Here is a 21,548-nt window from a genome sequence, read left to right on the forward strand (position 1 = left end):
TCAATTTTGAAGGATGAATAGTTCAGGCCTAGTTTATTAATATTAGATGGGATGCCTAGAATGAGGAGTTCTGTTCTGTCATCATTCAGGCATAGAGCGTGAGATGCCATCCATGCCTGGATGATGAGGTAAACTCTGTTCACAAAGGCCAAATCCTTGTCATAATCCCCCGTTAGCGGGATGAGGATCTGAGTATCATCAGCGTATTTCTTGTAGGTGATAGCCCGACCGTCAAGATCATCGAAAAGTGGCTTTGTGAAGATGTTGTACAAAGTAGGGGAAATGCAGGAGCCCTGAGACACACCACAAGATATGGATGCTGGGTCAGCAGCTGCTAGTGGAGAGAAAAGGAACAAGTTACTTACCTGTAACTGTTGTTCTCCAGCATGGGTCTGGCATGGATTCACATGCTCATGAATATTCCCCGTCGTCAGGCTGGGAATCCTCGGTAAAGAAAAAACCAGTATCAGTTTCGTTTCTGATCTGTCTTTCGTAGTAATAACCAATCACTGGTCTCTGCGTCATACTGACCACAGCCAATGACTGCCCTCTACCTAAGCACCGCCTCTGGCAGCCATCTTCAGATTTGGAAGCACGTGAAGTGGCAGTATGACCAAGTGAAGAGCCGCAGAGGGGTAGGCGGGAGGGTTCGCATGTGAATCCATGCCAGACCCATGCTGGAGAACAACAGTTACAGGTAAGTAACTTGTTCCTTCTCCAGCATGGGGTCTGGCATGGATTCACATGCTCATGAATAAAGAATACATAGCAGTACACACATGCACAACCACGGGAGGTGGCAAAGGCTCAACATTAAACATCACATCAACTCAACATTAAGCATCTTACCTCCTCACCAGGCTCACCTCAGGCGAACAGGTTGCGCAGCACTGCTTGGCCGACCCTGGACTCCTCCCTGGAATCCCGGTCGACGCAGTAGAATTTCGTGAAGGTGTGCGTCGACCTCCACGTAGCAGCCCTGCAAATGTCCAGCAGGGGCACACCAGATAGGAACGCCGTGGTAGCTGCGATCGCTCTGGTGGAATGGGCTCTCGGACGGCCAGGCAGCGGTCGGTTTGCCAACCGGTGACAGTACATGATACAGCCGGAGAGCCATCTGGAGATGGAAGCCTTCGAGAGAGCCTTCCCCTGATTGACAGGTCCAAAGTTCACAAAGAGTTGTGACGTCTTCCGAAAACCTTTCGTGCGGTCCACGTAGAACTTCAGCGCTCTAGCTACATCCAGCGAGTGCAAAGTCCTCTCAGCCGGCGACGAAGGCGACGGGAAGAACACAGGTAACACCAAGGGTTCGTTGAGATGAAAGTCCGACGGTACCTTGGGCATGAAGGAGGGGTGCGTCCTGAGCACTACCCTCGTGTCGTGGAAAGTCAAGTACGGGGCCTTGCAAGAAAGGGCCTGGATCTCTCCCACTCGTCGTGCGGAGGTGATGGCCACGAGAAAAGCTGTTTTCCACGATAGAAACTTCAACGGGGCCGAGTGCAGAGGCTCGAACGGAGGTCCCATGAGTTTGGTCAGTACCACGTTGAGCTCCCACGCCGGGGCCGGAGCCTTCACCGGCGGGAACGATCTGAACAGTCCCTTCATGAACTCTTTCACCAGACGATGAGACCACAAGGACGTCCGGCCCGTGGTTCTGGTGTATCGGGAGATCGCAGCAAGATGAATCTTGATGGATGCGTGTGCCAGACCAGCTTTGGCCAGCGTCAGCAGGTACGGCAGCACTTGGGGAGCCGTAATCCGTAGAGGGTTAATCTTCTGTGCGTGGCACCAGACAGAGAACCTCTTCCATTTGTGTCCGTAGCATTTAAGAGTCGAGGACGCCCTGGCCTTTGCAAGAACCTCTCTGCAATCGGCCGGTATGTCGTATCCTCCAAACTCTAACGCTGCAGGAGCCAGGCCTGCAAGTTCAGCGACTTCGGGTCGTGGTGGAGGATGGCGCCTCCTTCCCTGGAGAGTAGATCCGCGTCCGCCGGCAGCTTGATTGGCGGGGACGCCGACAAGTCCAGAAGGTCCGGGAACCATATCTGCCTCGGCCACGCAGGTGCGACGAGGATCATCCTGCACCGTGACCTCTTGAGCTGGTTGACGAGCCGGATTAGCAGAGGCAAGGGAGGGAACGCGTAGAGGAACAGGCCCTCCCAGGGGAACGAGAAAGCATCGCCCATGCTCCTCGTCTGGGGAAACCTGCTGGCGAACCTCCGGCACTTGGTGTTCGTCGCCGTCGCGAACAGGTCGATCTGGGGTGTGCCCCACCGTCGGAAGAGGCGATCCACCAGATCCTGCCGTAGTTCCCACTCGTGGCACGAGCGCAGCTCCCTGCTGAGTGAGTCGGCGATGGTGTTTTTTATCCCTGCCAGATGAAACGGCACCAGAAGAATCCCTTGGGCGACGGCCCAATGCCACAGGTCCTGCGCCTCCTTGGACAGCGCTGGGGACCTGGTTCCGCCCTGTTTCCTGATGTAAAACATGGTGGTGGTGTTGTCGGTGAAGATCCTCACCACCTTGCCCTTGAGGGACGGAAGGAAGGACCTGAGGGCCCAAAACACTGCACGGAGCTCCAGGACGTTGATATGCAGGGACTTCTCCGTCGGGAGCCAAAGTCCCCTTGCGTGCAGATTTTCGGTGTGCGCTCCCCACCCTTCTAGGGAGGCATCCGTGGTCACAGTCACCTGGTGGGCTGGGGTCTGGAAGTCCATGCCCGCCGTCAGATGCGCGCGGGTGCCCCACCACCGTATCGCTCGTCGGAAACTCTCGTCGAGCTTGATCCTTTCCTCGAAGCTGCCCGTCGTCTGGATCCAGCGCGCATCCAGGAACTCTTGCAACGGGCGCATCCGGAGCCTGCACATGGGAATGAGGTAGATGCAGGAAGACATCATCCCGAGGAGGGACTTGATGGACCTCACCTTGGCCGCGTCGGCCACCAACATCCGTTGCACCTTGCCCAAGATGGTCCTGGTCCTCTCCTCCGACGGGGAGGCCAGAAGGGACACTGTGTCGAGCCTCGCTCCCAGAAACAGTGCGACTTGCGCGGGCACCAGGTGGGATTTGGCGTAGTTCACGGAGAATCCCAGGTCCGTGAGGAGTTGGACGGTCCTTGCCGTGTGGACCACGGCGAGCTCCCTCGTCTTGGCGCGGATGAGCCAGTCGTCCAGGTAGGGGTAGACGTGAATCCCCTCGCGGCGCAGCTGCGCCGCCACCGGTGCGAGGCACTTGGTGAAAACCCTGGGTGCCGACCGCAGTCCGAAGGGAAGGGCTTTGAACTGGTAATGACGCCCTTGGACCACGAATCTGAGGAATTTTCGGTGCCCCTTTAGGATGGGAATGTGGAAGTAGGCATCCTCCAAATCCAACGACGATAGGAAGTCTCCTTCCTCCAGCTGACCCAGGACGTGCTGGAGGGTGACCATCCGGAACTTCTGCGCCTTGATGAACTTGTTCAGGCGTCGCAGGTCCAGGATGGGGCGCCATCCTCCCGTCTTCTTCTTCACGAGGAAGTAACGCGAGTAGACTCCGGAGCCCCGAAGCCTCTTTGGGACGAGTTCGATGGCGCCCTTTCTGAGCATCGCCTTTACCTCCAGGAGAAGTTGAGGGACGTGAAGTTCTTTCCTGGCCACGGGGGGGACGCGCGGGCACCTTCTTTGAAACTCGAGCGCGTGGCCCCGGGCCAGGGCGTCCAGCACCCAACGGTCGGTGGAGATGGACTCCCACACGCTGACGAAGCCCGCCAGCCGGCCTCCCACCGGGGTGCTTCGGTGGGGGCCCGACCCCACGGCCGGTTCAATCCTGCTTGGACGCGGCCTTGCCGCCTTGGCCTCCTTGGCGACGACGGCGGGGGCCGCCAGACTTGCCTCGTCCTCTGTAGGCCTCTTGCGACGACGAGCGGGCCGCTTGACGGTAGGAAGCGAAACCGCCGCCGGAACCTTTGGAGGCGCCCTTGCCTCCGCCGCTCCGAAAGGGCGTCCGCCGTTGCTGCAGTACTCCAAGGGCCCGGGCCGTCTCAGTATCCGCCTTGATGGCCTGAAGGGAATCGTCCACTGTCTTCCCAAACAGGTTGTTCCCGTCGAAGGGCATGTCCAGGACCCTGGTCTGGACGTCCTGCCGAAAGTCCGTAGCCTTGAGCCATCCGCGACGTCGAAGGCAAACGCCGTTGCCCATCTGGCGGAACCCAGTGTCGGCGATGTCCGTCGCCACGGTGATGGCGTGGTCCGAGGCCACCTCACCTTCCTGCAGGATCTCAAGGGCCTCCGCCCTCTTGTCGTCCGGCAGAAAATCCAGCAGGGGAGCTATCTTGAACCAGAGTTCCCTGTCGTAGCGGGCCACGATAGCCAAGGCGTTGGCCGCTTTAATCGTCGTCGCCGCCGACGTGATGACTCTGCGTCCCATGGCATCCAATTTCTTTCCCTCGCCGTCCGGCGGGGAAGTCGACGTGGAGGCCGCACCCCCCCCCGCTTTCTTCCTGGCTGCCGCGGAGACGACGGAGTCCGGGGTAGGCTGCGCCCGGAGGCATAGGGGGGCCGAGTCCGGGACCCGGTACTTTTTCTCGTACCGGTCTCTTTTCGCTGGCGTCGTGGAAGGGTTCTTGAGGAGGGAAAGGCCCTCATCCCAAATGTCGTCCAACAGAGGCACTGCGAGGACCGTCTTCCTCTTGGTCTCGCGCCGTTGGTAAAGGAAGCCTTCCTTTTTCTTCTCCTCAGGGCAGAGTTGGAAAAGCTCGGATGCCCTGGCGATCATTGAGTGGAACGATCCAATCTCGTCGGGCGGAGAAGCCCTGGTGGGAGGCGACGACGGAAAATCCTCGTCGTATGCCTCGTCGTCCGTACCCGTCGCTGCCGTGTCAGTCCCCGTATCATCCCCTCGGGTGGACGGGGAGGAGGGCTGGACGGGGCGCGACGGTTGAAAAGGAGGCGGTGGATGGATCCTTCTTTTCTTGGTAGGGGGAACACCAGAAGGTCCCGGTTCTGGATCCCCCGACGGGAGAGGTTCCTCCGTCGGTAACGGTAGTCTCGTCCTTATCTCGGAGCATAAGGACTGTATAGCCAACAAAATGGCCGCTGAGTTGTCTTGCGGCGCTGGCAGAGGGGAATCCGACGGGCGAGCAGGGGCCCCGTCGGTATCCTCGACGATGTCGTCGTCGTCACCTGCGTCGGGGCCCATTCCGACGGGCTGGTCTTGTTCCACGCCTAGGCCGTGGCTTAAGACCTCGATCAGTTCCTCTTCTGAGGTTGAGGCCGAATCTACGACGACGCCCTGCCCCCCCTTCTTCCCCACGGAGGGTTTCACGGGGGTCCTATCGATGGGCACGAAAGAAGACTCCCTCCGAGGAGGCAGGGAGATTCTGGGCCCCGAGGCCGCCACCACTGGTGCAGCCTCCACAGGCTGGGCCAGGGCCGCCGCGACCGTTTCGATAGAGGGCTTGGTCGAATGGATCAAGGCCTTCACCACCTTAGGTGCGCTCACCGCCTTATCCTTGAGGGAGGGGGCACTGCCACGCTCCTCCTCTGCCTTAGAGCTCGACCGGGGTCTCTCCAGGAGCTTCGCCGGGTGCTCGGCCTTCCTCTTACCCGACCCAGAGCGTTGGCTCGTGGTTGATGGCGCCGGGGAGGGTGCGCCCTGCCTGGCGCCCGTAGAGCCCGACCGTTCGGCGCTCCCGGTGCCAGCGGACTCGCGGTGCTTGGCCTTATGTTGGGCCCCCGTCGCCGGGGCGCCCTCAAAGGTCTTAGAAGACCGCTCAGATTTCTTCTTCTTCTCGCCAGACGGGCTCTTACCCTCCAGCCAGCTGGCGAGACGTTGATGGCGGTCCTTCATGGTCCGTTCCGACATGTTGCCGCAAAACGCACAGTCCTTCTCCACGTGCGTCTTGTCCCCATGAAGGCAGTAAAGGCAGAAAGAGTGTTCGTCCTCCTTGAAGACGTTCTGCAGCTGGCATCCAGGGCAGGCCCTGAACAGCTTTCCGGGCGTCGAGCTTCCCTTCTCCTGGGCCATCTCCGAGACCGGGCCTGAGAAGCTTCTGGAGTCCTCCGAAGTGTAGCTCGACGAAATCTTCACCCTTGAGGGGCACAGATGAATCCGACACGGGTCCCCGTTGATCGGATGTAGGATCGGTGGAGCTTGAGGCTCTTTTGACCGAAAGAATCGAAGTTTTTGTGAAAAAGCGCGAAAAAATAGCACTAACGCTCGAGAGCAATAGCACGAGGATCCCAACACATGAACGTGCGGTAAAAATCTGAAGATGGCTGCCAGAGGCGGTGCTTAGGTAGAGGGCAGTCATTGGCTGTGGTCAGTATGACGCAGAGACCAGTGATTGGTTATTACTACGAAAGACAGATCAGAAACGAAACTGATACTGGTTTTTTCTTTACCGAGGATTCCCAGCCTGACGACGGGGAATATTCATGAGCATGTGAATCCATGCCAGACCCCATGCTGGAGAACTTGCATTGTCCTATTCTCAAGGAAGGACTGGATCCATGCGACTGCCTCAAGAGAGAAGTGAGCCGCGGAATCCAAGTGTTTGCAGAGGATCGAGTGATCTACCAAATCAAACGCAGCTGAGAGAATAAGGAGTAGCAGGAGTGCCGTCTTGCCTTTGTCTCTTAGTGCGTCTATTTGTGCCTTGAGGTCCATAAGGGCAGTCTCAGTACCGTGTTGAGGTCTGAAGCCAGACTGCCGAACTCCTAGGAGGTGATTTTGTTCCAGATGATGTTGGATTTGTAGATATGCTATTTTATCCAGGATTTTGAGTAGGAATGGCACTGTGGTAATGGGGCGGTAGTTAGTAGGGAAGGATGGGTCGAGGGTTTGTTTTTTAAGGAGGGGGAGGACCCAGGAGTGTTTCAGGTTGTTAGGTATGGTACCTGATGTGAAGGAAGCGTTTATACGTTTTGTGATGAAGGGGGAGAGTTCATGGGCAGCGTCTTTTATGATTTGAGCTGGACATGGGTCACCATGACAATTGGACCGTTTGAGGGTGAAGATAACTTTTTCTACTTCTTTAATAGATACTTTGTGAAAGTGGAAGCAAGGAATCGGAAGTGTAGATAGGATGGGGGTGGTCTGGGGTGTAGGCACAGGATTAGTGCCAGTCTTAGAGGCAGTGGCATTAGGACCAGTCTTAGAGACAGTGAGTGTGTCTTTTTTGTTGTTAATCTTGGCCTGAAGAGTTGTTATCTTGTTGGCCCGGGCATTTTCTATGCTTGTGCACCAATTTTTGTCCTTGAGACAAGAGTCGGGAACTTGAATTGGTGATTCTACCTCTTTAAGGATAGTGAACAGTTCTTTGGTAATTGATTTAGCTTGGGAAATTCGGAAGTTGTAGGTGGTTTGTTTAGCTAGGATGATTTCTTTTTTGTAAAGAGCGGCTAGTTTATGCAGGTTATTCTTATTGAGATCTGAAGGGTCTAATCTCCAGATTTTTTCACTTAGACGTTTCTCTTGTCTAATTGCTTTCAGATGGGGCGAAAACCATGTATTTAAATGTTGACGGGGTTTGCTCTTTCTAATTTTCAATGGTGCAATAACGTCTAGGGATGCAAGCATCACTTTATTGTATGTCTACCATAGTAGTGGGGTCTGAGATAGAGTTCAGTGTGGGAAGAATAAGGGGGATAAGTTTTTCCGGAGTAATATTTATTTTATTTCTGGTAGGAAAAGCGGGTGCTATGCTACCGGTATTCGTGGGCGATGTGGTCTCTAGTGTAAAGGATATCAGGTAGTGGTCAGCCCAGGGCTGAGGCAGTATAGAGGTGATAGAAGTTGGGCAATTGTGTTCAGCAATCCAGTCGAGGGTCCTTCCTTTAATGTGAGTGAGCCCTGTGACCTTTTGGGTGAAACCTAATTCCTCTAAGGAGTTGTTAATCTGGGAGCCGTTGGGATCTAATGGGTCACTGAAACCGAGGTTGAGGTTGAGTGTGTTTTGAAGTGTATTTTGAAGTGTTACATGTTTTGCTCCCTTCTGAAGAAGGCCTAGACTGTTAAATTAATAATTGTTTAAATCAAGAAACCTTGAGGGTAAGAGTTTATTTGTATAATTGCCATTGTGAATCTCTGTGTAACCTCACTATTGCTCACATTGACCCCTCTTGAGATAAGCCTGGCTGCTCAGCCACAATAACAACCTGTGTAGTACAGACATATACCAAAGGTTGGGTTCCTATTGCCAGGAGGGCAAGGTTGCTGTAGTCTCCCAAAGGGTGCTGCACATAATCTGGCCTAACAGGTGCCTATCTTCAGAACCTCGAGAGTTTTGTGGAACTATATTACCTTGAACTTGGGAAAGGTAATTTTGAGACTTTTATGGAACCTTCTTGAACTTGGGGAAGGGGAGCTGAAAAGGAAGCCGAAAGCTGAAAGAACCTCAGATTTTGTGTTGATCACCATTTCTCGATTATGACATCCCTACACTTTGTTTAGATTTAGTTGTGCAGGCAACAAAAGGTTTTGGACACAGGCAGACGTAAATTGAACTGTTTGACTGAAGACTTTCCTTAGTTTTGTTCAGGTAGTGAAATTCCACCTTAGAATAGGGCAAATTAGGCCTTCTACCATCCTGACATTTGAGTTATTAAATTATTTCTGTTTGAACTTTGAATTTGTTGTCTATGTCTTGCTTCACGATGCCTTCACAGTACCTGCATGTAAGCAAGCATATTAGACAAAATAGGTGCGAGTACATTAACTGGTAAAGCCTCACCTCATTGCGCAGGGGTCTAGTTCAGGCATGCAGACAAGCATATTGGAAAGAATATGTGTAAATAGGTGTATGTATACAGACTGGCAAAACCTCGCCTCATGGTACAGGGGGCTACTTCAGACAAGCAGAAAGCATAATAGGCGACTGTATACAGACTGGCAAAGCCTTGCTCATGGGACGGGGCTACTTCAGACAAGCAGAAAGCATAAAGGGCATAATATGTATGTGTATACAGACTGGCAAAGCCTCGCCTCATGGTGCAGGGGCTACTTCAGACAAGCAGAAAGCATAATAGGCGACTGTATACAGACTGGCAAAGCCTTGCTCATGGGACGGGGCTACTTCAGACAAGCAGAAAGCATAAAGGGCATAATATGTATGTGTATACAGACTGGCAAAGCCTGACCTCATGGTGCAGGGGCTACTTCAGACAAGCAGAAAGCATAATAGGTGATTGTATACAGACTGGCAAAGCCTCGTCTCAAGATATGGGGGTTACTTACGGCATGCAGACAATTATAACAACATGGTAAATGTGTCAGAGTGAGGAAGCCTTACAGCATTGTAACATCAGGTGGGTAGGCTTTGCAGCCAGGTAAAATGACAGTCCAAGTGTCATTAGAAAACCAGCACACTGGATTGAAGCCAAAAGAGAACCTGCATCCCATATGGCTAGAATACACTGGGAAGACCAGGTACTGCCACTAGTACATAGAGCTTCACCATCAAAACATGTAAGACTTATGGGGCATCTTGAAGACTCCCCGTTCAAAGGTGAAACTGGGAGAAGAAACCATGGTAACTGCCAACAGAACAACCACTTACCTGTAACAATGCCCTGGCTCTGTGCGTCCAGCTCTCCCGGCTCTCTGATTGGCAGATGCCTGAGAGGTCCAGGTGACTTTGAAAGAGGAAACGCCAGTCACTTTGTCATAGAAGCGTTTCTTCACTCTTCCTGAGTCAACCACATACTTGATGCCGGGAATAGTCAGTGAAGTTTCGGCAACATTCGTGGCTACAACACAAAGCCGGGTGCCATCTGGAGCAGGTTTGAAGACCTGGGAAGAAAGAATTTTCATGATTATGAAGGAACTTCTGATATGGAGAACAGGTGGGCACTACGTATCTCTTTTCAAAAGGCTATATTCATATATATATATATTTATATAAGGCTATCCTCTGTGTTTGGGTTTATTTTGCGAGCTCTCGGGTCCAAGATAGCCCTATGACACTGGGGCTATACTAAATACTGCAATAACCACACGAAACAAGGTGGATTCCACCCCGTACAACCTGGTGCTCACTTTTTGCTTCTTCTAGGAGCTAAATTCATTCCTTGATGTCACGTTAATTTGTTTGTGTTTGATTCTTATTTCCTTTATCAGATGCTCCGAATAATGTTCATAGGTTACTTTCAAAACAATGACTTCATCAACTCCTTTGTAAAAAAAACAAAATAGTTGTGATTTAATCACACAATGTAGTTAAGTCGATTACAAGACTCTTATTGTTATACATCCAGGCTATTGCCAATGCATTTCGGTGCCGAGCACCATCTTCAAGGCTAAATATTTCAAACAACATCATTATCGTCCACATTTTGCAGTCAGCATTATACATGTTAGTTAAAGCAATGTATGCACATACCATCATTTCAGCTATAGCCTGTTCCGATACACAGCCGGGCAAAAAGAAAGAAAATAGCGACATAACCACAATAAAAACTCTGCAGTGGCAGGGCACTGGGATATAAAGAGGCATAATCTGCTACAGATCAAATTTCAGATTTTGGAGGTGGTTAAGAAGAGGGAACCACACATGAACATTCAACGCAGACTTGACCAGAGGGAATCCTTCTGGATATATAAACTGGGAACTCTATCCCCTAAAGGGCTAAATGAGGAAATCAATTTTGCTTGTTTTCTTTGAATGAAAAAGCTGGTGACAATGTTAATTGTTGTGTGATCTGCTTCATGAACAGTAATGGAGAATTGTTAGTTAAACTGAAAAATGCATGTTGGTACACAGAATTTGATGAAACCACTTAGGTACATAATTGTAGAAATATAAAGAATGTTCATCAGCATTTTATAGGAGACAGTACCATGTCTCACCACATGTGGATTACACCCAATTTATTTTATGTTTAATATTTGGTTCTGGTTGTAGTTTTAATTTTCGACTTATAATCATTGTGAATGTCCCCAATGAATAAGAAAGTATTCCTGCATCCAGACAGTTTAATATACCAGAACATACCCTTATAACAATCTGTAACTCTAATCAGGTGAGTATGCATATAACATATGTACCACAACATTTAATTTGAATAGAGTAGCGGTCCGACCCACGATGGACTGACATTTATATGTGGATAAGAGCTGTTCAATTCATAGATATACTAATTCTCACCACTGATCGCTTGTGATCGCACATTCTTTCTATAATATAATCAGACGGGTTCTAGAACCTGCACACTAAGAAAGCGTCTGTATGTACGTAGCAGCATTATTTCTATGCATATCTAAATCCAAGTTTAAGCACCATGGCGATCGCACGTCCCGCCCCCCTGTTGCCATGGGGAGGCGGGACGCGAGGCGCGCCCTTGACGGCCATTTCCGGCCAGAGGACGACGCCATGATCGCCATGGCAACGTACAAAACCAGTAGGTCGCGCACACTCGGTGTACGGCGGCTTGCAAGAGAGGAGCTACGCGGACCCATGCAAGAGGTAAGGTCCGCGCAGATAGAAATATTTACAAGCTATAACCACAAGTGGATACACGCCCAGTTATACGTGACATTACTGTTTGAGGGTTATATATCGCTCTTGATAAAATACAGGCGATGAGGACACTGAACGCTAAGGCTGAGGGGGTAAAAACATAATGATTGTGTAGTCACGGGGATTGCTCACCGGGGGGATGCGAGTGACCTTAACATGCAAACAGAGAAACTGACATTTATGTCGCTATTTTCGTTCTTTTTGCCCGGCTGTGTATCGGAACATGTTATATCCGAAAATGATGGTATGTGCATACATTGCTATAACTAACATGTATAATGCTGACTGCAAAATCTGGACGATAATGATGTTTGAAATATTTAGCTCTGAAGATGGTGCTAGGCACCGAAATGCATTGGCAATAGCCTGGATATATAACAATAAGAGTCTTGTTATCGCCTTAACTACATTGTGTGATTAAAACACAACTATTTTTTTTTACAAAGGAGTTGATGAAGTCATTTTTTTGAAAGTTACCTATGAACATTATTCGGAGCATCTGATAAAGGAAATAAGAATCAAACAAACAAATTAACGTAACCTAAAGGAATGAAATTAGCTCCTATAAGGAGCAAAAAGTGACACCAGGGTGTACGGGATGGAATCCACCTTGTTTCTGTTTATGAAGGAACTTCTACCACAAATTATCCACCTGATCAATCCCAAATAATATAAATACAAATATTGAAAACAGGACACAACTGCTTGACTCCAGAATCATCAATTTTAATTTTAAATTTAAAATCTGAAAAAGAACAGGCCTTGAAGCCACAAGCCATGTGGCTACTGAGACTCGTGTTTGTGGTGAACATGGGGAGTTGTGCTCAATTAAGTGCAGCCTTAAGAGAGCTGGGACATCTGGAGCATGGTTTAGGAATGCTACTTTCTAGTTTAACAGCTTCCTGAGAGGACACCATGTTCTGGTGAACAGGGACAAACACTTATGTCAATTCAACTCTATCTGGGCGGTGTGACACAACAGCAAGGCTGAGACGTAGGGGTGCGAGAGTGGTGATTGGTTCAATTAAACACACACAGAGCACCAGAAATACAATAATAGGCAGAATGTATAAAAATAGAGTTATTTATTTACCAATGAACAATCACAGGTAAAAAAACACACAAAAACATTCACTACTAATATATACACATTCACCTGGGTGTGCTCTGCTAAGAGCACCAGCGCTTCACTCTCAGAATTCAACTAAAGCAGTTTTAGAATGACGTAGAAGAGTAAAGAAAGATGAACAGAACCAGGTAAATAACCATCAATTAGAGAACTAATATGTTGAAAAAGAGGTTAGAAACACCATACAAAATCTTTGAATACAAGGTACTATGCCCTAGAAGGTCCTTCGCTAGCTAGAAGAGGCAGCTTAGTGCCCTAGAAATGCATGTCCCAATGCAGGTCCCTTTAGAAGACTAGGAGTCTTTTTTAGAGTCTGAGCAAGTGTGGCAAAGCCAATAGGCAGTTTTTGTAAGTGTCTCAAAGAATTGAAGAGATGTTCTTAGCAGAACCTCCCCAAACCAACTAGCTTAGTGGTGCTTATGGGAGGATCTTTGACCAGACCTTGACAGCTCACAGTCAGGTATGGGAGAGGTAGTAAAAAAATTATTTACCCGTAACGCCTGTTCTCCAGCAGGTGTCTTGCATGGATTCACATGCTCATGAATATTCCCCATCGTCAGGCTGGGAATCTTCGGTAAAAAGAAAGCAGTTCAGCTTTAAACTTTAAACTGCTGCCCTTTCAGCAGCAAAGAAGGGCGCGTGAAGAAATCCGGTAGAACCAAAGGCTTGTTGAGATGAAAGTCTGACAGAATCTTCGGCATGAAGGAAGGTTGAGTTTGCAGAACAACTTTAGTGGCGTGGAAGAACAAATACGGAGGCTTACAAGAAAGGGCCTGTATCTCCCCGACCCGCCTGACCGATGCGATTAGGAAGGCGGTCTTCCACGATGGAAACTTCAAAGGGGCACAGTGCATTGGTTCAAATGGAGGCCCCATGTGCTTAGAAAGTACCACGTTCAGTCCCAAGATGGGATAGGTGCTTCCCTGGAGGGAATGTCCTGAAGAGACCCTTGAGGAACACCTTAATGAGCCTGTGCAACCAGAGGGAGAGCTTGCCCAGAGCCTTTGTGTACTGGGATACGGAGGCCAGGTGGACCTTGATAAAGACCAGCCTTAGCCAGTAGGAGCAGAAAAGGGAGGAGCTGCGGAGCAGTGACGCGCAGTGGTGTAATTTTCTGCGCCCGGCACCACACTGTGAAGCGCTTCCATTTGTGCCTCTAGCATGTCAACGTAGAGGCAGCCCTGGCCTTGGCAAAGGCAGTGAATAGTGTCAAAATTCTAAGGCTGCAGGAGCCAGACTGAGACTCAGCGCCGGGTCGTGGTACAGGATTGATCCTCCTTCTCTGGAGAGGAGGTCGGGAAGTAGAGGCAGTTGGATGGCCGGAACCAACGACAGATGGAGAAGCTCCGAGTACCAGATCTGCCTCGGCCACGGCGGTGCAATGAGGAACATTTTGCAGTGGCGACGTGCGAGTTTCTATAACACATGTAGCAGTGGTCGAAGTGTACAAAAAGAAGTAGTGGAGCTATGTTCCCTGCTGGCCTGCCCCCGCTCCCCACAAACCCCATCGCCACGTCCCCTCCCACATACAATACATTCCCCCCAAACACTTGAACCTACTGTTTAAGGGAACGTTGCGTGCAGTACACTGAAAGTGCAAGTTTCAACTTCTTCCTACACTTTTATTTTAAAACGAAACCATTGCAGAACAGTTTCTTTTTAAAATAAAAGTATAGGAGCTGTATAAGGTAATTAAAGAAAGTAGAGGAGCACCGCTCCCGACTGCTCCCGCTCACTTCGACCACTGACATGTAGCAACAGTGGGATTGGGTGGAAGGTGTAAAAGGAGAGACCCATGCAGGCTCCCCGGCCGAGGAGATCTGCTGGCAAACTTTTGACACTTGGGATTGGCCACTGCGAAAGTGCGTACAACTTTGGCAACTTGCAGGCCTAGTCAGCTTGTGACCAGACATACAAACCTTTCTTCCGTGAACTACTTCTAAGAACCGTGGCAATGACATTTCCGTTTTAAATACCAGAACCGTTTTTACCTATATAAGACATTAGTCCATTGACTTTGGCTTACCAATTGCACTGAATCAACTCCTCTGGTAAACTCAAACTATTTGCACGGTTTTAGAATACCTGTAATATTTGTTTTATTAACTTATGCCTTTTTGCTCCTACTTCAATGCTATTTTGCTCAAATTTCAAGGGAGCTAAACTGCTTAGTATTCAGTATTGTAGTATAACTTTTGTGTGATATTGGTTGCCTCATTTAGTGAATGCTTTACAAATGATTATGTAATAAATTAAGAAGTGTGTTTTACCAAGAAACCTTGAGTCCAAGTGTCTTTCTAAGCACTTGTCATTGTAGACCTTTATGTAACACCCTTACAAGCTCACATTCCCTCTTGAGATAAACCTGGCTGCTCAGCGCGCTACCAAAAACTGTGTGGTACAGAGGTATACCAAAGGTTGGTTTTGCTTACACCTGCAGTCATAGTTGTGTGTAGTGGTCCCAGAGGGTACTGCATGCAAACTCTGCCTAACATCCTGTAACCAAGGAGATTAAACAGAGGTAGTTTCGGGAACCTCCCTCGCTTTCCTGCCCTGCCAGACACGCAGGAGCCAGAGGTGGGCTTCAGGAGTGAACCCTGCAAAAGACAAAACAAACAAAGGGACGAAACCTGTTTTGGCGCGCAGAGTAAATCTCAAGAAGAACCTTTCAACACGAAATGGCAAAATAAGAATGATGGGGCCATTTTGACAAAATGGGCACCCATGGGTGCTTTACTGCAGCATGCAGTAGAAACACCCAATGGTAGAAAAAGGTAAACCACTGCCACCAGCCATTAATTGTAGAAAAGTATGAGAAACTAGACAAAGTGGATATTAAGTAACCCCTCCAGCACCCTATGGTAAGATAGTGTGTGCTGGGTCTAGAAAGTTACAAATGTAAGTAAAGTCCATTTCACTTGACTGCCCTTGGAAACAGTAGTTTAACCAAGAGAAGGTATTTAAACTTTGGGAAATCTGAAAGACTTCCCTGTAACACTGCACTGAAAGTGCTGTGTCTCACAATGTAAACCGATGATGCATATGGAGTTTGTCGGACTCCAAAACCAAAAGAAACACAGTATTCAAATCAATAACAAAATACATGAGAGAAAGGGAAAAAGGTCCCACTCTCTCCACAATAAAAATTATAAGTCATAAAGTCCAGCAAAAGAGCTGGGGGTTTCGAAGGTAGACAGGAATTGGCACATTTCTGAGAATTCTCCCTAACACCTTGTTTTCAACCTCTCTTATGAGCTATCTTTTTTCACTCACATGGTCCCAGACCCTCTATTTCACTTTAGACTCTGGTTCCTCATATGGATGCAGGTCCCAGACTGGCACTGCTATGTTGTATTCGCTTGGTTCACTATCCTGCAAAGTGTTCAACTCTTCCTAGTTTGTTTACTTTAGGGTCTGTGAGAAACCTGAAGGTATTCACGCGTCTACTCCCCAGGGAAATTCTGTTCAGGTGGCCAGAAAAGGGTCATCGATTTTGAATACTCAACCTGGGGGTGGACAAGTGAGGGAGAATCACCTGGGTAGAGGGTCCTTGGGGATTAGGGAGAGGGTGTCTGAGGGTGAGACAAGGTATCTCCCCTTTCCTAACACTGACATATCTGACCCCCTCCTCAGCCTTTATGGGTTATATGCAATCCCAACCCATAACTCCCCATTCACCCCTACCTGGTACTGAGACAAAGAAGAGGTGACTAGGAGTAATACACACTTTCTATGAGAAACACCACTATAGTACTGAGACGAAGAAGAAGAGACTAGGACTAATGCACATGTCCTATGTAAAACTACACTATTGTACTGGGATGAAGAAGAGGATTATGCAGACATCTACTAAAGGTCAGGCATGTCCCCATAATATACTTGAGATCGATTAACAAGACTCAGGTATATAAAAGGTGGAGCCAAAAGTGCAAACAGAGAGAGCTGCCTGGGTGCAGGAAGAAAGAGGTGCCTGGGTGCCGGGAGAAAAAGGTGCCTGGGTGCCGGGAGAAAAAGGTGCCTCTGTGAATGGAGAGAAAGGTGCCTTGGTGCAGCGAGAGTGAGCTGCCTCGGAGCAGGCAGAGAGAGCAGCCTTGGTGGCAGGAGATCTGGAAGTCGGAAGACTTGCCAACATCCCGGAGGACCCACAAGACCAGAAGCAAGCGAGTTGCATGGTGTGTGCAGGACAGGGAACCTATTGCAGTGAAAAAGGATGGCAGGAGCTGTGTAACCAAAGAAAAGCAGAACGGCTGCATACCGCAGCCGCTCCGGTCGCCGGCGTGCAACACGGACCGCCACAGTGGAGCAGGAACAGCCGGTGAGGGTCAGAGAACTCAGAAATGCTGGAGTGCTCCCAGGGAGCTGCAGGTAAGTAGCGATTCACAGAATTGAATGCAATTACACAATTTTGAATACCGAATTGATCGAAAAGATCGAATCTAACGAAAGGCATGATTTGAACACAATTACTCAATCTTGAATCCGAACTGAACAAAAAGCACTGCTTGAATGAAATTGCTTTATCTTGAATACCGAACTGAACGAACAATACTGTTTGAATGCAATTACACAGACTTAAATACAGAACTGAACGAGAAGTATACAGTGTGAATAAAAATATGCTATATTAAATACCGAACAGGAGAGAAAGTATTGCTTGAACTAAAACAAAAGACATATTAAACACTGGCATATTAAACACTGAACAAATATTGGAAAATAAACTGACAATGAGCGCCAGACTAGGCGAAAGCAGTATTGCGTACAGAACCTAAAGCAAAGAGGTTAACAAACCAATGTGGAGAAGGCTTGCAGAAGACTGATGTACAAGAGTGTAACAAAAGAGTACAAAGGTGAGGAACTTATGGTTGCGGGAGCTGTGATGGGTGGACCCTGTGGTCAGACAACTGCGCATAGACCTAAAAGTTCTCCATTGTGAAGTTCACCTACACTGCAAATCAAGCCAAGGAGAAGCACAGGGCTCCTGCTTGCGTGACCTTTGATGGGTGGACTGTGTGGACTGACAAGTGCGCCAAGACCAGCCCTAGATGGTGAGAAGCCTGACACTTTGTGGCAAGCTACATTTCTCTGGCCCCGACATCCCTCCACTGGCTCCCGGTGGGGCTGCAAGGATCAAGTTTAAGACCCTGTGCATCGTCCACAGGCTTTTGAGCAATGACCTTTACTACCTTCAACTCTCCCGTCCAAAGTACCTTCCTACTAGAGCCCTTTGCTTGTCTACCTCTAACTCTCTGCAGGTGAGTCGCTTCTCCAAGCAGAGATTGGGGGTAGAACTCTCTCCTCTGCAGGTGCCTCTCTGGAATGGCCTCCCTGCCGCTCTCTGCCTTGAGCCGGAGCTCCTTAAGTTCCGTAATCTCAAGACCCACTTTTCGCCTTTTTTCCCCTCTCCCTTTACCATGCTAACCTTCCATTGCTCCTGCTATGTCTGCTGACTGGCTGCCTGGTTTACCTCAGAGTCTTACAGGACACAAGCCATCCACCCCCAACCAGTCGTCCTCCACTTGCCACCTGGCCATACTACACTGCCTCCTGGCTAACCTTGCAGTACCAGGCTGGGATTGCCCTTTGTAGTTCCAGCCTACCAGCACTTAACTTGGGGGGCCTGCTGCCCTGGATGTACTTCTCCCTGTTCCCTCTCCCCTGCATTTCTATTTTTGCGCACTTGCACAATCTCAATGGCACAAGGCCTAGTAAGACTGTTGTTCACCTTCTGTTTCCTTGTTGTGGCTTAAAACACTTGTGTATAGGCACATAATAAATAACAAACCAATCAATCAAGTCCATTGAGTACTACAGTGCAATCGTGGAGAAGGGAAACCTGAGAACTTAAATAACTGAGAAACGGCTTGGGGAAGCAAACCTCAATATTCCCTTTTTGTGAACTGTACTAAATTGAATTTGGGGAACGGAACTCCCAAGATTTAACAGAAAATTGGTTAGACCAACAGCTATTGGAACTACAATAAGCCTGAAGTATAAGACCCAAGAAGAACTTGAACTGAGAGCAGCTAAGACTATTTTTTATCACTATTTTGATTAAGAGAAATCCCACACTTTATTTATACATGTGAGGACAAGTATAAGTTTTGGGACACAGACAGAACTTTGATCTGGACTTACAGAATCAGACGATCCTTCGTTTTAAGATATAGAAATCCACAAACTAGTTATAGGGCAAATTAGGCCTTACACCATCCTTACATTTAAATAAAGTTTGATGAAACTTGAGTTCTGTTGTCTGTGTCCTCTCTCTTGATACCATGACTGTCTCGCAAATCTCAGACTCTCTCATCAGAGTCCCAGACCCTCTTATTCTTGGGTGCGGGTCCCAGACTCTTACTGTTGCATTGTCTGCTTGGTTCACTTTCCTGCCAAGCATACAACTCTTCCTCGTTTTTTCAGGGTCCTGGACCCCATCTTTCAGGCATCTGCATTCTCCCCTTGTGGCTTTCCCGGACCTACAACATCTCTCGGGCAAACTTTGCATCCGTTTCCTTCCTTCTCGCAGCTTATCGGCAGGTCCCAGGCAGCTGCGTCCTTTCCAGAGGCTCTGGTAGCGTTTTGGTCTTGGGAGGGGTCTGCAGTTTGATGCTTCCCGGCTGCGCGTTATCGCTCCCTCGCGCTTCGCGGGACTGGGGTGCTTAGAGGATTCACTCAGTGGCAGCCCTAGTAGTCCTCACCTTGTGTACCACGTTCGAGTTCTACCGTTCTTCTGGTTATGGTTTCCCTCTGGCTCGTGTCAGCTGTTGCCGTGCACAGCTCCCGCTGTTCCTCCTCGGAGGACCGTTCTCTCGTCCCAGCTGAGCCCGATTTGAACTCCCCCACTTTCCTGCTGCAGCCAGTGCTACAGCATCCCTGAGAGTTCTTCTCAGGAGAGGGGGTCTCTTGGCTCTTCCTGCTAGGGATTCTCTAGCTTCCCTCAGTTCTCCTCAGACTGTTGGCGTGTGCACAAGGAGTTCCCCCCTCTCTGGGAGTCAGATTGGATCACAGCCTCTTCTGCTTCGCACAGCATTCCTGCTACTTGCTCCTCAAGGGAGGGTTTCTCTCACACATCCTGAGTATATCTTCCCCTTTTATACTGGCTCTGGCCAATAGAACGTTTGAAAACACTAGACTGCTCAACGTTGTTCCTATAGGTAATCCTCATGCCTCCACATTTTTCCCTCGTCAGAGTACTGATCTTAGGACTCCATTTGAGTCATTGAGGATATGGTTTGTTACAGTACTGGGAAAAGGATCGTCACTTAGGTAGCTCCTATTCTTCCTCATCCAAGTACTTGCTTGGGGAAGGGTAGGATGACAATAACTCATGAGCCTTTTAGGAAATGAGTTGTTCTTAGGGTTGTAGGAAGGTGGTCCAGGCTCAGGTGATGGGCGGGAATACCGTTCTCTTAAGGGATGCTCGTCTCTAAACCCATGAGGGATTTCTTCTCCCATGTGATCCTCCCCCTGTGTACGACCCCCAAAGGGGACTGTTGGACTGTGGCTGCAGTGCCCTCATCCACATGGAAAAGGTCTCCCCCCAGGGGAGAAAGGACAACATCCATATATTTGTCACACTACATATGTTTACATATTGAACCAGCAAGCCGTGCAAGTAACTTCATTTATATTTCCCATAAAAAGGATCAAACAGTCTGCGGAGAAAGCCAAAGAACCATACGAAAAAGCCTGGACTTTGTACTTCGAAGCACAATGCTGTTCGAGCATGTTGCTGTGCCATGGTAACATGGTCAGACACTCAGAGCAGCTTGCTGAGGATTCATAAGAGGAGAGACTTTGAACGCCTTGCGAACAGCTGATAGGTTGCCAGACACTAAGATTTGTTATTGTAGTCCTTGGCTAAAGGGGACGTGCTATTATATGATGTTTACCCACATCAGACATGTGGGGGCGGGGTTTAATGTCCATGTAACGTAGGGTTTCATTAGAAACTGAGGAACTGTCTGCTGATTGACATGCACGTTTACTAATTAGGGGGTTTCCATTGAGACCCTATATAAATGGCATGAAACTCATAGCTTGCTGGTTGGCTGAATAGATGAGACGAGGGGCAGCTGTTGCCAGACAGACCTGTCAGACAGATCACAGGGGATGCTATGCTTCTTTTAGAAGCCTGCATCTTATAACTCAATTTGCAATGGGGTTTTTGCTTGAATGAACTCTGTGCCATAATGCTGCCCTTTCTCTGATACATTTTTTGCATTTCATTGATGCTTTCTTGATATATGCTTTTTGGTTTAGTTTGGAACTTTCAATTGAGAAGTATCTTTGAGCTCTCTAGGTGATGAAGCATATAGGGCATTGTGCCTTTCTCAAATACAATTGTGATTTATGCCCATGTGGGGCTGAACAGGGCATGTGGTTTTGAACAGATGATTGAAAGCGTGTGATTGTAAATGTTGATTGGTTTGAATACAGAAACATGACTTGTACCCTATAAGAGGGTTGATTTGTTGGAACTATACGAATCACTAGAAAGAGCGTATTAAGGGCTTCTATGTGTGTAAAATAAATGTTTCCTTTTTTACAACGCTAGTCATTTTTGACTCGGGTACGTTAATACAATGCTAACTAATGAGAAAGTGCTACGTTAAGCATTATGCCTCTCTTTCAATTAACCTGTCTGTTTTGTTCTCTTACCTACCCTTTTATATATTGTGAACGTATTGCAGATCCAGCGAATACATGTACGGTAAAACCTTAGCTCGCTAGGTGTAAGGGTCGTATTTGTATTGTGTACGTTGGCTGGGCAGAAACGCGCTTTGAGCCCCCACAAGCTGAGCAACTGAACCCAATGAAACCATTGTAGAAGAGGGGCGTGGCCTAGGCTCATGGTGTGAGGCTGCGTGTGAACGAAGCTCCTGCCGAGAACCTTAACTAATCCTTCGAACACTAACTAAACAA

General features: G+C 48.7%; 1 protein-coding gene across 1 annotated transcript in view; it reads right to left on the bottom strand.

Moving 5' to 3' along the window:
• DHX37 (DEAH-box helicase 37) overlaps positions 1-21,548 on the bottom strand; it is a 1,051,990-nt gene that overhangs the window by 393,936 nt on the left and 636,506 nt on the right. Inside the window, exon 16 of the mRNA XM_069620118.1 lies at positions 9,536-9,768. Coding sequence (XP_069476219.1) covers positions 9,536-9,768 — 233 coding nt within the window. The remainder of the gene's footprint in view (positions 1-9,535; positions 9,769-21,548) is intronic.

Source organism: Ambystoma mexicanum, chromosome 10 (assembly GCF_040938575.1).
Source record: "Ambystoma mexicanum isolate Mex_15411 chromosome 10, UKY_AmexF1_1, whole genome shotgun sequence".
In the NCBI taxonomy this organism is placed as follows: domain Eukaryota; kingdom Metazoa; phylum Chordata; class Amphibia; order Caudata; family Ambystomatidae; genus Ambystoma; species Ambystoma mexicanum.